The sequence below is a fragment of the Pipra filicauda genome, unplaced genomic scaffold, assembly GCF_003945595.2.
Source record: "Pipra filicauda isolate LSUMZ 115617 unplaced genomic scaffold, ASM394559v2 scaffold237_size1200389_pilon, whole genome shotgun sequence".
NCBI lineage: Eukaryota > Metazoa > Chordata > Aves > Passeriformes > Pipridae > Pipra > Pipra filicauda.
This window is the reverse complement of record NW_024104351.1, coordinates 375,269-393,715: the sequence shown is the minus strand read 5'-3', so window position 1 is coordinate 393,715 and position 18,447 is coordinate 375,269. Positions and strand designations below refer to the sequence as shown.

Below are 18,447 nucleotides of genomic sequence, written 5' to 3'. Positions count from 1 at the left end.
GACAACAAAAGGAATGAACACATGGAAAGGCTAAGTTCCAGTTTTGACTAGTTCATAGCCTTTAAAATATTATGCAGAAGTAATGCTAATTCATAATTTAATTTTTAAACATCAGTTTTATGAGACTGCTCATCAATAAAAATCAGCAAATGGCACTGTTTACACTAATAAGTGAATTGTACACTTGCAGTGCTATTTTGAGTTTTTCCTAATACTAGGTTTGTGGAAAAAAAAAAAAGTCTGGAATAATTTAATGACTTCTAAATGTGTATCCGGTGAATAGACTAGCATTATGTCTTCAACACAGTAAAAGCCTCTAAATACATACTAAATTGAAGTGTGAAGGTTATCCTGAGAATTTCAGTTATAGTGTAGCAGAGTTCAGAGCTAAATACTTGGATATGTACAAATGTTGATTTGGGAATTGTGAAAATTTAGAAGGAATGGCTGATAAATGGAAAGAACTGTTATAATTTATTTTCCTTGCCATGACCAAGTTAATCACAGAGGTGTGAACGTAATTTTTACGTACAGGCCTCATAGTTTAAAACTCATCAGTTAAGCATGATGGTTGAAGGGAGAAGTCTTTCTCTTTCAGCAGTCACAGGAAAGTAAACTTGAAAAGCAGGCATTTGATGCACAGACAGCAGCCTAAGAAGGCCCATACCTCTTCATCCTATTGTGTGTATACAGCCTCAGTGAGTACCAGGCATTCCAAAACAATAGAACAATTAGAACATGAATAAAATGAAAGACTGAAAATAAAAGAGCTAAAAAACTGTCTGTCATTATTCATTAAGCTTTACTTACATTGTTCTTCAATATTCTATAATTGTCAGTGACTCCAATGACAATTGCTAGCTTCACTAATACAGGTTTTGTTATAGTTCCACTGTCTATGTTAGAAAATTTTAACATGTTGAAAATACTTTTCTGCTCCTACTTCAAAACCAAGGAATATATAGATATTTCTCCAAGAGAAGGATGTGGATTGTATTTGGCATCCTAGTCTAAATACTCTTTCTTGTCTTTGTATTTCAGGTTGGTTAGTAGATGTTACTGGTGAATATCAGTACATGTATTTTGTCTGCGGAGTGATTGTGACTGTGGCCAGTATCTGGTTGTTCATTGGCAATGCCATCAACTACAGGCTTTTGGCAAAAGAAAAGAAACTAGAAGATGAGAAGCAAAAAGCTCAGAAGAATGCTGACTCAAAGGAAGTGGAACCATTAACAAATAACGAGAATGAAGATGCTTCCAGCAGAGCCGACAAAGCTCTTGAAGATCCCTCAGAAAGAGAAACCAATATTTAATCTGCATTATAGCTCAGAAGGCAATATTTATGACTTCCATTAGGAATCAAGACACAGGCCAAGTTTTGTGGTAATAATGATCAGTCACAATATTGGATGGGAACAGATTTTTGCCCTATGGCAAAACTCTAAGTTAAATTTCTATCTACAGTTTATTTATTTCAGCGATACAAAATTAGGATTACAGAGGTAGTGATTCCATGCAAAGGAATCCATCAGACTTTGACTCTGGACAATCAAGAGTCAGGTAAACCAGACTATAAAGCCTTCCAATGACAAACATTTTTGTTTCAAACGTATATCTACTACAAAAGTATCTTCTACTCTTATTTGGGAAGATACTTGCATTCATCCTTAAAGTATGGTTAAAGTCAGTTGAAATAATCTGCCCAAACTCTACTTACCACTAATATTAAAGAGAATATAAGTTCAAAGATTTGTTTCAAAAGAGGCAGAGTACCTGACTGAAAGCACACAGAAACTCTTTTTGTATTTTGTATTCCCACTAGATAAAAAATACATTTCTGTATAAACAATTATAATGTGGATGTAAAAGTTAGGGGTAGAAGATGAACAACTAGTGGGCACCATCTCTAAAATACAATAAACAGCTGATTTATAATATATTCCAGAAGTAGTTTCCTCCTGTGATAGCTGACTACATTGTACTTCAACATACGCATTTGAACACAAAGTACATTCAGATCTCACTAATTCAAACTAAGCTAAAATCTGCCTGTACATAAAAGATTTAAACCCAAGATTTGCATTGCTAACAAGTGTGGCAATTAGTTTGATTATGCATTCCTATGTGGCTGAATGATCTGGATCAGACTGTGAAGCCTTTTTCCTAAAGGGACTAGATTCAGAATCTGCTGAAGTTAAAAGGATACTAACCCTTGGCTTTTGTGGCCCAAATCAGTTTTGTTACAATGACTTCAAAGTAAATGCTTGGCTTTATTGGCAAGTCACTAGTTATTTGATGGTTTCCTGAGAGGAGATTTAAGGTCTAACTTCAGGTCTTTGCAGATAGGTATCTTCATACCAGTTCTCACTTCCCTTTCGCATGAATTTAGTGAAAAACTGCTGCTTTATTTTTGTAATGCTGCTTTGAGCAAAAATGCTGCAAGGCACCTTGACAATGCCAGTCTAGAAGCTTTGTGCAGGAAGCTTTGTCTGGAAGCTTTGACATATCAGTTTTGTGCAGAATATTTAGTCTTGTGTGTACAATTTCACGCAGACACTCATATAAATTAAAATGTACACAATTGTCCTCCTCCTTTAGACAAAAGAAAGCATAAGTCTACAGTTTTACTTTACAGAAATCATTTAGCATTGCATTTGAAAGCTAAAAGTGCAAGCTTCCGAAGGTAATAAATGAAAATATTTCTGTTGTATTTCTAGGTAAGGAAAAGTGCTATTCGTTTTGGAGAGATGCATATAAATGCCTCAGAAATTGTGAAAATTAAGGATCTGATTCATAAAACATTTATGCTCTGTTTATGCAGGATAAACTTACATTGAATTCCAGGAAAAGAATATCATTCCTTTTAGCCCTCTTCTAAATCTCAAAAAGTTGGAAATATAGTGCACAGCTGTGGTAAACACACTTTAAAGTGCCAATAACAAAAGAAAAAAAATTATTAGTAAAATTTAGCAGAGTGCTTTTAGGAAGTTATTTCTTAATATTATTAATATTATTATGTTCAATATGTTTATTTTAATTTTTCTTCTAAAAATTTTGGTTGTGCTTATTTCAGTTTTTCTGGGTTAGCCTCTCGTATACTATGATGTTCCACAGTAGTGCTGAACTTTTTAATTATCTCAGCACTGTTTTGGGGGAGAAGCATCATGAATCTACTCTCAGCATGGTACGGAAGTTAATACCTACTTTTTACCTAATTATATTCAGGAAAACCAGACATCTCCAATGAGTCCTGTAGTTTTACAGAAGCATCAGCAGCAAAATATATGCATTTCAGAATTTTGGGAGAAAATATGTTTTGGATGTTCAGATTTGAGCATTGTTCTGTGTAAAGGAGAATGATTTAGTCCCAGTAAAATTATAGTTCTTCTCCCAGCCCCCAGCTTCAGAGAGGAAATAAATACATTGCATCTGCTAGCACCCCATGAGATGGAAGCATTGCTCTCTTTTTTGACTATACAAACATACTGAATGCATTCCAGGACCTGTGGAGACCCTGTGTGCCCATAGCCAGAGGGTGATGAGGACTCTCATAGACACTAAGCTTTCATACAGTGAGGAATATCGGTTATAAATACTGGATTGCAAAAGAAGAACAGAAATTTTAGCTAAAGCATAGTCATCAGGAACATCAGTCTGCTCTTACAGCAACTGGTAAAAAGGCAGAGATTATTTGAAAAGAGATTAATACAGAGACTGAACAAAAATGTCTGAGGCAAAATTGTAGGAGCCTATTATCTCTTTGCAAATAAACAGCATGATTAAGAATACAGGGTAGAAGACAAGTGTCAGCTTTTGACTGAAGGCTGTTAAGTGTTGCTGTTGCTGAGTAAAAATGATGATAAAAAAAGTCTCTCAGGAAATATGCAGGGAATTTGCCTGTTCTATGCAGGATCTCAGAATACAATACAAAATGGCATAGGAAATAAGGGAAAAACAAGGTTCCTTGAGCCACAGACACACCTGACCACTAGTAACAAAAATTACATTACCATCTTAGAGGAAATAAAAATTTCTATAAACCCTCTACGGAGATGCTGCTCTTTCATCTCTGGTAAAGTGTGGTAAAAAATAATAGGAATGAAAGAGCTACTTTACCACCACTGACTAATGTACAGTTTTTAATCCTGTAAGGCTAAATGATGCAGCAGACAACTGCATATAAAGTAGGAAGACATTTCCTTACACCTCTTTCATTACTTATCTTAATACTAGCAATAGAATAAAAACCATCAGCATACTCTTGATATTACTGAATATTAAAGAAGTTAAAATCCAGAGATTAATGGAGAAAATTGGAACCATATCTATGCAAAAACTGCCTTCAATTAAAACCCTGTGTCTTCCAAATAACATGTCATAAGGGGGCAATTGCCTCATAGTAGAGGTAGGTGATATTTCTAAAAGTAATGATAATAATAAATTGTCTTGAATCAATGATATACTGAGCAACAAAGTAGCAAAATGAGTATAACTTGCCTTCAAACCCCTGAATATCACTCTTACTTGCACTGACCTGTAATTTGTACTGTAAATCATTTCATCATTACATTTCCGCTTTTATAATTAGACCTGAGTATATACACCATCTCTCTAAATTCCCCTGGTTTCTTTTAATTACCTCACCCTCAGTCTGAACCACTGCAGGGTCAGGACTAAGAGATTCCCCTGCCCAGTGATGAAGAAATATACCACATGCATCTGTTATGCACTATAAAAATCTGTAGTCTCTGTCAATCAGTGCAAGCAAATCCTTAATTGGTCTTATTCTCATTTATACTCATGTATAGCTCATTCTTTTCTCTGCCACAATATGACTAAGCCTAATTATCCTCTTGCTCTTATTTGATCAATCCAGAAAAAATAATGCCAAATTTTAAAATTAGTAGGAAAGTGGATAACATCAATAATATTTTTTTCCCATTTAACATCAAGGTCAAATTTCAAGTTGTTGTAGTGAACACGTAGAGATACTTTTCTTTCTTTAGGTTTTTTGATATAGAACTCTCTACTAGCTGGAGGGTTCTCTATTGCCCTTTCCACTTCTCACTATTCATTTTCTCTACTATTTCAGGAACATATAAAAATTTCACCCCTCCCACCTTTTTGCATTGAACTGTGGTTGCAATTGTTGTCAGTTCTGTATTTCCATTCATGAGTTCAAAAAAGCATCTTTTTGTATGAAATCCTGTGCATAAATAGTCAGATTAAAATGCTTTTATTTCAGGAGTGTGATTTGTGAACTGTTTTGACAGAGCTAGGGAAAATCTACTTCACCTTAAAACAGATTTTTTAAGTGATGCTGTCCTTATGAGAGGAATTTCAACTTTTACTGCTGAAATGAATGGCAGGAATTTCACTGATATTGTGATTCAAAATTCGTGTGAATGGTAATGATCACTTTGCATATCAGCATCTAGTGTGCTTAAAAACATTTGTCAATATATACATGATTTTTCCTCTTCGAGAATTCTTGTTCCTCTTGAAAGTTTCCCACTTCCACTACCCCATCGCATTTTTCATTTTGATGTAACACAGAGAATTTGGACCAGGAATGTAGTGACTTATCTTTAATGCTTTCTTGTAGTTGTTTTTCCTGAAATGCCACATTTGCCATGCTGCCAAATGCAATGTTTTTCACTTGCTACTTTCAGGTCAGGTTGTGGGTATTAGTGGAGAGGTATTACTGAGATACAGAATAAGCTACAGATACCACATAAAACCAGATTTGGGGCAGCTATCAGGATTTCACTAAACAAAGCCAGTGACCACTTTTATAGATGAACATGCTGACAACATTGACAATTTTGCCTATAAAAAAACTGAATCAGGCAACTTTTGTTAGTTTCTCTATAGATGACTATTTTTCTACTCACAGAGAGGAATATAAAGGGAATTTAAAAATAATTATTTTCAGAGATGGCATATCAGTTTTTAACAAGGCTGTCTGCATTTTTCTTTGCGGGGTGCACTTCTGATATTTGTGCATATGTATCCATTGAAAGTTCTTGCATGTACTGTCACCTTTTTAATCACAATTTGCATAAGCATTGCTATGTGATTTCAACATAGTTTGCATGTTGTAATTTTGCAGTTCAAATTTTTCTCATCATCTACCTCTTAGTTGAAGTTTGGAGACTTGCACAATCCTGGAAGAATAGAGTTGACAAAATGCACAATGGTAAAACCTGTACAGACTATTAGAAAGTCTCACAAATATTTGAAGCTGCTTACTGATCTATTTTTAAGGCAGTGCATATCTATGACCAAATTCTTTGAATCAATTGACATAGCTTAATTAAGCCTAAAGACTTAACCCATACTTATGAAGTTTTTGCATCACTGACCTGGTATAAAAATTCAAAGTGTGATTTAGATATCCGGAGTCTACTGACCTTTCTGTGAGATGTTGGCCTGCCTTTCTTTTTTGTTTGTTTTCTTATAATTTCTGAGTTAGTGAAATTAGTAAAGTTAATACATCCAGTTTTTAAAAGTATTACAGAACACTTTGCATTTTGTATCCCTGAAAAAAATGGTTGTTTGTTTTTTTTTTTAAATTTAGAAATAATATCAAATTTTAGCTTGTTTTTCCTTTCATGGGGCAGTCGAGGGAGATGATCACAACATATTGGGTTGGGGCCACGAATAATGATTGTTCTTCATACGCTCTTTATAAAACCAGAGATGATTGTTTCTTCAGAGATATTCTTCAAACCATTCTTGCCTTCTAGGACCTAGTACAAAGTCCACTGAAGCCGACATAAAAATACCTATCAAAGAGCTTTATCAGATGTTGGGGGTGATGTGGCTTCAGTGGAGGCTTGAGCCTTATTTTCTCCATACCAAATCTCAGGAGTATCAGCAAATGTGGAATTTGTTATAACTGGCAAATTTGCTATGCCTGCATATTCCTAACTAATCAGTCCCTAAATTAACGCACAATGTGTATTATTTTAATAGTCTGTGTATATAAATAAATTTTAAGAATCCCACCATAAACTCTGAATGTAGATTATAAAATATAGAGGACATATTTAAATAAATATCCAAATAAATATCTGTTAACCCCAAAGGAAATTATCTATTTCCTTTCAAGCCTTCTTTGAGCAGTGTATAATCATTCTTTTTCTTTCTTCTGGAGAAAATGGTTTATGTCTTTTGTGAATGTATATATAGACATATATATATAAGGGAATATATATGCAGAAGTGGTATGTGTGTATATATGTATTCCCCTATATATAAAACTCTAATTTATATATATTATATATATATAAAATATATATAATATTTTAGAGTAAGTTGCATATTGTGCCTGATAAATTCAACATATTTGTAAACAAATAAAATACTTCTACAAATGACAGAAAAATTTAAAGCTTTTCTGTAAGGGTATGTGTTATTTTTCACTTTCTGCTAGATTTATTTATAGTAGAAAATCATTCAAAAAGCTGCAGTATTACATAACACTGATTTCCAACCATGATTCAGTTCAAAGCAGCCTAAGATCACTGAGAATTTTCATTGATGTAGGTGGTAAACCCTACATTGTTGGTGAATTTAATTGTTGGGTGTTTTTGCTATGGAAATCTTAACTAAATGATCTTTGAACAGACTGCAATAGACTGAGTTTTCATTTATTGTGGTATGTATGACCAGTTCGTACAAAGTATCAATGGACGTGATATAACAAGTATGGAAAATGAGAATACTCTTGGGCCTACAAACAAGATCTTGTTAAATTATTATGGGAAACTCTCCAGAACACTAGTCACTAAAAACACTGATAATTTATCATACCTTTTTAGAGGTTTTGGTGTTTTTATTTTGTCTGCAAGTGGGCAAGCCCATGAAAAGTCTACATGTGGCTCTCACTCTTTAAAAAAGTGTTACCTTAAAATTATTGATGGGTTTTTTAAAAGTGGTACATAAATCACTTACATAAATACCCTTCCTGCAGAGTGATATAGCTGCATTTTCCATTTATGGCCTACTAGGAAGGATCACTGTATCTGCAGTTTATCAACAGACTTTGGTATTGCTATGCAATAATTAAACATGCAGTAGCCATTGTTGTTGTCTAATAAAATTGTTTCTTCCTTTTTGTATTTTGCAATACTGTATGGTTTTTACTTGAATATATTGGCTAGATTTTTTTTTGACAATCATTTATTAGCTAGAGGTGCTATTTATGTTCCAAAGAGATCTGAGTGAATGACAGCATTCTCTTTCTAGATGCCAAATTCTTTTCTTGACCTGACAGAATTAATTGTTCATAGTGTATATTAACCCTGTAAAATGCTTATGCATTGCATTTCATTGTATTTAAACACATTTTTGCTCATTAATTTCTATTCCAGACTTGTACTACTGTGTAATATGTCGAGTTTGTCCATATATATTTATGGAAAATTACAACAAAAATTGTGTATAATAAGCAATTGGGGGGGGGGGGGAGAAAAGAAAAATTAAAATAAAATTTCCATGTAAAGTTTCTGAAAGGATGTAAATGCTGTTTTCTTAGACTCCTTAATAGTCTTACACCTTCACAGTGTGCCAATATTCCTATGTTATTGATTGATTCATTATTCAAATATAGCAAAAAATCCCCTATCCTTGCATACAGAAGCAGAACTTCAAGATTTCCTATGTAGAAAAGATACTACTAGTAGCAGAACATGCTACCAGCTACTTACTATTCCTGATTCCACCATAACTAAGATTTAATATCATACATTACTCAAATACCACCTTTACAATAAGGATTTTTTTCCCCATTGTTTGAATTGGAATGTTTTTCTATATTCCATGTACATGCAAAAATCATTCTCCAATCACCAATACTTGTTTTGATACAGAGGAGGAGTTTAACCATATGGCTTGAAACATTGTATGTAGACAACTCTATTTTGTAGCACTTTCTAAATGTTAGAAGTTCCTATGTTTTTGTCAATTAAGTCTACAATTGCTTGCCTCAGTTAAATAGGTATTTATTTACAGAAGGTGATTGGATATTTAAAATTAAGATATGAAGGAGATGTTTGAGACATTAGAGATACTGCCTTTGCATACTGTCTAAACACCTTTTACACAGACGCACAGTAAATTACTAGGAAACAAAGGTGTAACAGATGAGCTATTGAATAAGAAAGAAATAACTTCATCAGAGCAAATGGTTGTTATTTTCATATTTCTAGTAACTGTAAAATCTATTTTCAAAGAATTATGTCTATATCCTCTTGACATGAAAGTTTTGATTCAGCTACCAGAATATATTTAGATTTTGTTTAAATTACCCTTGTAATATACGCATATCTGTGTATTTTAATATTCATAAAAATACATTTTCAGGCATTGGCCGGGGGAAAAAAAAAAGTTAAAAATACATAATGGTAAAATTGTCCGTTTGGCACAACAAACAAGGTATGATATTGAACCCTGCTCAAAGACATTGACAATATCATTTTCATGCCTAAGAATATGTTGCCTCACAGAATCTGATCGCATGACTAAAATACATTGTTAGGAAATAAATACTGAATTCAGAAAAATCATTCCTCTTCGTGAAGTTTCTTATTTTGATAGTGTAGTGGCAAGACAGGTGGAGACTTCAGTCTGTAGTTTGTCTCTAAGATCAGCTGTTACTGTTTTCCCACATACGGTATTTTATTCTACTAATGAGCCCTTTTAGCTCTGCAGGTTATCCCGAGTTCAGTAAATAGGTTACATTTGCCACTGCAGCTCAACATTAATAACTTCAACAGTTTTATTTCTCTGACCAGGAGTTAAAAGCATTACTATTCAATAAAGTTCTTAATCCATAACATGCAGTCAACCCCTTAACTTGTGTGGGATCTGCGCTCCAACTGGTTCCCTCCAAGTTTATGGGACCTGATGGGTTTAATCTGAGAATACTCAAAGAGCTGGCTGAAGTCATCATGAAACCTCTATCAATGATTTTTGAACCGTTTTGGGAATATGAAGAGGACCCAGTTGACTGGAAGCTGGCAAATGCTTTTCTTCATTTTCTTATATTGAGATAAGACAGTGCCCTAGAGATCAGGGATGCTAAGTTTATTTTTTTAAATATAGAAGTCTGAATCATAAATCAAAGAAAATTAAATGCTATACATAGTGCATTAACAAGAGACACATAATTGGTGATTGTCATTCACTGGTCAAAAAAGTAGTTCAGTTTTCATTGGATGAATGAAAATATATCCACTCTGTTGAACAACTGTTTTTTTCTCATAGAAACTTCTTACAGGATCCTACTGTATAATGTAATGATGTTCCACCTCAAGACTTATATGTGAAAATATGATTCTGTTCTTTCTTTACTAGCATGAGACCTCCATCTTACTGTCTCTTCTGTACAAAGGAACTCTTGACCTAATCTGCAGTTCCACTATTTTTTCTCACAAAATATAAAAAAAGATCATACACCTGGACAAAATACAAAACCACTGAGACAGATTGATATTTTAAGGACATTTTACCCACTTTTTGTCCTTTAGCACAGATGGATCTTAAAACATCTGGAACTGTACTGTCTTAAATTCAGTTTAAAATTTTAGAATTGCAGATTTCACATATTATTTGCAAATTACCTCAAATCAATATTTCAAATTAGTATATCAGAATGAAAAGTAATTTTTCAAAACTAATATTAATCATAGATGACTTTCTTTTTTAGGATTTTGTCAAAATTTGGAGTAATGGGCCTGGAAGGTAATTACTTCCCCTCTTTCATATGTTCTTCTCCTCCTAACTTTTTCACTGATACTGATCATACAAAAAGTACATATCAAGTATAATAATATATTTTAGCTACTAGACATGGATCTTCTTCTAAAAAAATACACCTAAACAACAACAGAAAAGGTAAAAAAAGAATTATTTTCCAACCATTTGGAAAAACAAAACCCCTCAGACCTTATGTGATAAAAAGCATCTCTGAGAAATTTCTTGGAAATGGCAAAGTCTCCATAAAGAAAATATTAATCCAAATGCTTGCCTGGAGGAGATACTGCTCAGCATTTAAAGATATCATCCTAAAATCTTGCACATATTATTTCAATTAAAGAGAGAAATAGGTGTTAATATCTGGAAATTGTCAATTTTAATTTGAGTGCTTTTAAGCAGTAGTATCTATGCAAGGGTTTCTTTTGTTTTGTAAAAAAAAACGCCAAAAAACTATGAATTTTCTTTCTTTTGATATGTCTCTTTTTTTTTCTGAATTTAATTATATTTTTTCTGCTGGAAATTGTGTAACTTTATTTAATCAAGCAATATATATTTTCTCTATAAAATTGTGACAGCAGAATAGTTTGGGTGCTTTCGACATCGACTATCTAGAGTCCCAAACAATTCTTATGGCTGTTCCTCTTCCTACTTCCCTTCATATCATTTTTCATAAACCAGAAATGTGTGCAATCTATTTCGACACTTTAATGTCTATGGATTTTGAATGGAAAATTTGCTAATGCCACTTTCCTTGTTTTTTAATTTAAGAAATGTAGAAGTTCATCAGAACAATCTGTTTTGGTTTTGTTGTCCTCATCAAAGCTCATGGACACCTACAAACAGTATGAGCATTTAACTAAGCTTTTATATGGCATTGAATTCATGGCGCAAAAGTAACGTGAAATATTTAGTAAAAATGTGTTATTTGAACATCTTAAAACTCTCAAAAGTTTCTTTTAAAATAAGTTTAAAAGTAACACTAAAAGAAAACATTTGTTTTATATGATCTCATTCAGATATCCCTAACTTGTTTGTGCTTGTATTTTCCACAAAATAAATATTTTCAGAAATGGTCCTCTAGAACCCTAAAGCTGTATCTAGGTACCAAAAGAAATGGCAACATTTTCTGAAATATCACATATGTATCAGTTTTCACTGACAAAGAGTTTATGTTGGAAGAGCAGTGATTCATTTTGCCAACCATCATTATATATTTTGATTAATAACTGCAATTCCAGTTTGGCCTGAATGATAAATGAGTAACAGTTAGGCACTATAATTATTCAGTTCAATCACTGAACTGAATAATTGGGGGGAAATGGTTGAGGTTGAAATGAAGGGGTTTTTTTCCCTTCACAGAAAAAGTGCTTATTTGCTTTAATTACAAAACAAAGCTTTTCGATTTCATTTTGAACCTTCTAAATGGAAATAAAGAGAGAATTGGATATGATTTATAAAACAACAGGATTTGGCAATGATCACATGATTCATCAGACATAGAGACAGATTCTGTTCTTTCTTCTACCTGGCATGAATGAACCCATGATTCCCTCTTCTAAACCTGCTGGAGATTCAGGACAGAGTTGCTATCCTGCTGATGATTTTTATTGCTGCAGAGATTAGCAATCCTTTGTTCCAATTCTCATGCTGACACTCTACCACTTGGACTATATGTCTTTGAACAGCAAATACTTGATGCAAATTGAAGGAACAACAATAAAAGAAATTTCTAATACCTGCACACCAGAAAAATCCTATGGAATTGTGTTTGGGGTATATCACCACAAATGCATTGGTTTGAAAAGATACAATACTCATGGCTTTTGAAAGTCTGAAAAAAAAAGTATATTAGTATTAATAATCTCCAATTTCTTTTTACTCATGTCCATTTTACTAATGTCCAGTGCAAATAAAAAGGGTTTTTTGGGGGTATTAATAAAATCCATACTCAGCTGTTCTGTGTTTACATTGACACTGGACTTGTTGTATTTGTTTGAGGTACAGTCTGAGTTGATTGAAAATTACTTCCTCATAGAACTAGATATTTTTCTTCTCATCCTCAAACCCAGAGGGGTAAAAGTTTGGTCTGGATACAAAAAGTAACTGAAAATGGGAAATAATGCCCCAAAGTAGCAATTATTTTCCAAGAGAATTAATCTTTCTGGCAATGTTATTCCCACAAGTAACAGTGTCATTAAATGATCTTAATTCTAGGTTCCACTCAAGTTTATTAAAGCAAGATTTTCTCTTAAAATTAATCAAGTGAAAAGATATTAAAAACTCATTCTTAAATTCTGCATTTGCAACACCAGCAGCAACAACCTGGAGATTCAGTGCAAGGGTTGCAAGTGGGCTGTTAAGTATATAGTCCCAGCTGCTCAAAAGTGTGACATACATAATTGCCCCCCAGAATTTGACATTAACAGGAGTTTGCAGCCAGAGGACTACTTTAAGTTCTGCACTTGGTGGAGGGCATCAACAACAAGCATGAAACACCCTGGAACCATTTACAACTCCATTTTGTGTATCAGTTAATAACTTGTTCCCACATCTCTGTCCTCAGACTCAGCAATGTGTTTTCTGTTTATTAAAGCAACAGTCATTGAGAGGCCTTCTCAATAACCTTTCTCTCACCTTCCTCCCAGTGCAGACCAAACAGCTGACTGTAAAGCCTGGAGTGGAAATTGCTTGCTTCACACTTTTTGCACATTCTCCAAAATACAGTTAAGCATCCACAATACACAACAACTAAGCAATGCCTTGCTTCAGTGTTGCAAGGTGCTCAGGTCAGTGCCTTGTCTCACTGGGTTGCATCAAGCAGTATCTGTTCTGATGACAAAAGTTTTAGGATGAGCAGTTTGTGTGATTCTTTCTCTTCTATTTGTAAGCTTCAGTGTGCAGGAACATAATGCACGGGGAAAAGGTTTTAAATTTGTGGAATTATCTTTCTGATAGATTTTGCCAAAAACCTGAAGAAACTCACATGAATTAATCAAAAAGCTTTGTGAATAGATTTTTGCACTTCAGGGTGCCTGTCCTTAGGAGGGTTTGTCTGCCAAGAAATTTTCAGTTACTTTGTGGAAAACTACATTCTTGGTCAAATTTTTTTGACCATCGTATGTGACTGTGAAAATTCTTAGAAATCACATGCTGGAAGTACCTTAAGGCGGTTTGAAGGAACACAAAAAAAACCCTTAAATATAAGAAAATGCAAGAAGAACACATATATGTCTCTATTCTACTCCTAAAAACCTTTTCTCTTTTGATACAGATTTTATAGGAAAGCTGATAATATTTAGAAAGTTGTCCCTTTAAAATAGAGTCATAGTATAAACAAAAAGAAAATGCAAGATAACTGGATTTTGTTTCACAATTGTAGTATGGATTATTTTAGGAAATTTCCAAGCAACTTTCTGGAACTGATTTGTCTCTGTTTTCCTACATTTCTGAGTATATGAGTACTTGTGCCTAGACACTTTTGTAAAAAAAGGTGAAACCTATGAATTCAAGGGATAATATCACTGATTACTCATATTTTTTATGTTCTCAGAACACATACTCTGTTTCTTGTCACTTTCAAGCACTCGAAGGACTTCCCCTGATACAGAATTGCAGGTAATGAGTTCTCAGCACGAGGTTGTTAGCATCCCTCAGAAAAGAGTACCACACCACTACTCACTTTCTAACACCTCTGGCCTAGAAAGAACTTCATAGTTCAGCCAAATTCAAAGAAACTTACAGGCATTTCTCTATTACTCTGCTTTTTTCTGAGTTTTATTACCATAGGAAAGAATAGATACAGACATTTCTAACAGTGTTAATGGAATAGATGCTAAGGAACATATTATGCTCTCTGAAGCTAAAAATATAAATCAAGCACTGGTTTCAGGAACATCATCTAATCTGTCATCTGACTCACAGTCACCATATGTCCTTTTCTACTATGAAAACAAGTATCTGTGAATCCATCTGGTTACCCCTACATTGAACCAGTTGGTTAAAATTATGCAGTTTTGTGGACCTGCAGAGGGTGTGCAGGAAAGGAAAGGTCCATGCAGCCTCCTACTCCCTTGAGCATTCCTAGCTGCTGTGCTGAAACACAGACAACTGCTTTTTGTCACCAATGGTTGAAGAGAAGGCCATATGCTGCTAAACTGGTGTTCTTTTTTCCATCTTTTCCTCCATTTCACAAGATAGGGCATGCTCTCTCATTGTACGTTTCCCAAGAATTTGTATCTCCCGGGCTTGTTCACTTCCCTGCTCCCCTGTTTCTCTGCTGATTGGCCGGAGAAGCTGCAGAGAGGAGACAGCTCCCATTCGCCCTTTCCTTCTCCGGTTCCTCCCCCTTTTGCCCTCGTCCCTATCCTGGTTTGTCCCCCCGCTTGTCTGTCTCATGCTCCGTCCCATGTTCTGGCCCTTTCTCCTCCTGAGCTGATAAAAAACCGTGTGCACGTTGGAATAAAGGATTCTACCAGCACCCTACCTTGTGTCCCGGACCCGTGCTATGCCACGGCCCCATCCCCCCTTCGGACCGCGGCAGACAGTGCCCTCTCAGGATAGGGAAGTAACCTTTAGATTCTATAGCACAAATAAAAGGAGAAGGGAGGAAGGAAACAATGAGTGAAATCCTCAAAGGACATGATCAGCTCTATTTGTTTCTTAGTTAACGTCTCGTTTATGAAGTGCAAAGTGTAGCAGTCTCTTTGCTCTCTTTGCCTCAGTTAACAATAGTGTTTCTGAAACTTTTTATGAACTAATGAAGATCACTTTTAGCCTCCTGCCTTCAGTTGCAATACATGACAGAGACTTACAGATGCCTGCATAGTTTGTGCCTGCTGTGATGAAATTCTGAATGGTGCTTTCTATTTAAAATATTATTTCCATTACATTATAGAAGAGTTGAAACGAACAGATCTTTAAGAAGGTCTGTGGGCTTCTACAGTTAACCTTTTAATATAGCACAAGAATGACCATGCCTATTCTGATGTTCATCCAAATCATTGGATTTACCGAATTTCTGAATACATATGAAAACATAGAGTCTTCATGGAGCTCTACAAATTTCAGACTTATCCAACTGTTTTTTTGTTTGATTACAACCTGATTTAAATGAGTTGGTGATTCTCAGCTGGAGATGTCAGGAGCAGCTTTGAAACTACCAGCCATATATTTCACTGGGTAAATCTTACCATTGAAATCTATCACCTGTTATGCAGGTAGCAGTTCTGGACACTGACTGTGATTGCAGTGAATTGCAATTTTAAATAAATTCCCAGGAACATATATATGTATGTATGTATGTATATGAGATATACATATATAATGAATACAAACAGAAAAAATATGCACATATTTTTAAAAATTGTTTTATCTCATTTATATACACATTTTATTTAATGTTCAGTAGCTTGTAAATGTCCCTAAAGACAAAAGAAAAAAGTAATTTGCTTCAGAAAGCAAATACTTCTCAGAGCTATTTACTTGATCTCTTTTACATTAAATGAAAATAGGGTTATAAAAAGAGTCAGTCAAGTTTTCACTCAGCACTAACAGAAAAAATTCTCATCCCAATCAAATAATTTAAAATGTCCATTCTGAATACACCTTTTATCTCTTCACTTTCATTTTGCCTAGTATGTATGCATGAGGTTCCATAGGAATCTGCTGTACTAAGTATACAATTTCTGTGGAACTCTCCAGGTAACTTTCAACTGAATTTCCATTTGATTAATTTCAATTTTAAAATATTAATTATTTAAAAAGTTTCATATTTCAACTTTTAAAGTTTTTCTGCTCGTAGGGAACAATCCTCATTTAATTCAGGCAGTTTTTTATATTCATAATTAACTGTCTATTTTATATTTCATTTACTTAAGCTCTTTTGTTAGGAAGATTATTAAAAAAAAGAGCATATATGAAAGTGTCAAAAACTTCATCTACTTTCATGGATCAGTAAATGAGATCTATCCTTATAATGTGAGTCATCAAGAGAATCTTCTCAGAAGATTAAAGGATTGGCCCTGAAATGTTCTGGCAATCAAAGTCATGTAAAGTCAAAAAGCATACTTGCTGCTCTGTTCATGAAATCTGTACTTCCACAAAAGTAATGAAAGGCGTCTTTGGCCTTCTCAAACTTCAAGACTGTAGCTTAGAACTGAGCTGAGAATAGAAATTTAGTTTTAACCCTTAAAAGAGTGATGCAAGTCTACCTTTAAGAAATCCAGTTGGGGCTCTACGTCTTTTAAAATAGTTTGTTGTACTCAGGTACAACAAATTCTACCCATTATAAAAATTAAAGTTCATCAAAAGCCAGGTTAATTTGCTGAAGCAACTCTTTATGCAATGATCTGAGAATTTTCAATTTTATGTCCATCTACAGCTTTCTGACCCCCTCTCTTAACTTGATGTTCTGGTGTACTGGCAAGTACATTGCAGTAAATACCAGTGCAAAGGAAGCAGTCCTCTTTCTTTTATTTCCATAGCATTATGGAAAATGTCACTATCATGACTCTCATCTAGCAATAACTTCTTTGCAATCCAGTGGATTATTTCTGCTAGATATTTGCATTCAGCACTGTGAGGGAAAAATAAATTGTGGACAGAATGCAAGAAATAGTTTAAAAATCACAGAATCAACTAGGTTGGAAAAAACCTCTGATGCAGGACCGAACACCTAACACCTTGTCAACTACACCATGACACTAAGTGCCACGTCCAGTCTTTTCTTAAACACCAACAGGTACGACTTCACCACTCCTTGGGCAGTCCATTCCAATGCACAATTATTCTTTCTGTGAAGAACTTCTTCCTGATGTCCCACCTAAATCTCCCTTGGTGCAGCTTAAGACTCTGTCCTCTTGATCTATTGCTGGTTGCCTGGGAGAAGAGACCACCCCTACCTGGCTACAACCTCCTTTCAGGTAGTTGTAGAGTGATGAGGTCTCCCCTGAGCCTCCTCTTCTCCAGGCTAAACAACCCCAGCTCCCTCAGTCACTCCTCATAGGACTCCTCCATACCCTTCACCAGCCTTGTTGCTCTTCTCTGGACCTGCTCCACCACCTCGACATCCTTCCTGAACTGAGGGGCCCAGAACTGGACACAGCACTCCAGGTGTGGCCTCACCAGCACTGAGTACAGGGGAAGGATCACTTCCTGGTCTTGCTGGCCACACTGTTCCTGATACAGACAAGATACTTTTGGTGAATGAATTCAAGCGGGACAGACTTTTGTCCAGGAAAAACTCTCTTATAACTTTATTACTCCATACCTATATACAGACTCTCTTCCAACCCTGGGTCTGAGCTCTCCAACCAGGCAGATGTTTCTTTATCTCCCCACATACCACGCATACCCACGTGACGGGTTCCAGCCACAGAGAACAACTATGTTTCAAGCAGCTTTCCAGCTTGACCTCGTTATTCTTTTCACACACACACTAATCTTAGCTCTGGCTTGGTCAGGACCACAATATTTTTGCTTTAGTATTTTCTTTTTCTTCTTTTATCATCTGGGTGGCTGGTGTTGTCCATCCATCTGCTCCTACAGGAGCCAGAGGCCCTGTTGGCCACCTGTGCACACTACTGGCTCATGTTCAGACAGCTGTCAATCAGAACCCCCAGGTCCCTCTCTGCTTGGCTGCTCTCCAGCCACTCTGTCCCCAGCCTGTAGTGCTGCATGGGTTTA

At 35.1% G+C, this 18,447-nt stretch overlaps 1 protein-coding gene across 5 annotated transcripts in view; it reads left to right on the top strand.

The window, feature by feature from the left end:
- SLC16A7 (solute carrier family 16 member 7) overlaps positions 1-7,384 on the top strand; it is an 80,113-nt gene extending 72,729 nt beyond the window's left edge. For 4 of the 5 annotated variants that reach the window (XM_027730739.2, XM_039381707.1, XM_039381706.1 and 1 more), the window contains exon 5: positions 1,042-1,939. In XM_027730739.2, the coding sequence (XP_027586540.1) occupies positions 1,042-1,313 (272 nt within the window). In that variant the 3' untranslated portion in view covers positions 1,314-1,939. Of the gene's footprint in view, positions 1-1,041 lie in introns of all 5 variants that reach the window. The other variant, XM_027730740.2, reaches the window with a different exon arrangement.
- The last annotated feature ends 11,063 nt before the right edge of the window (positions 7,385-18,447 follow it).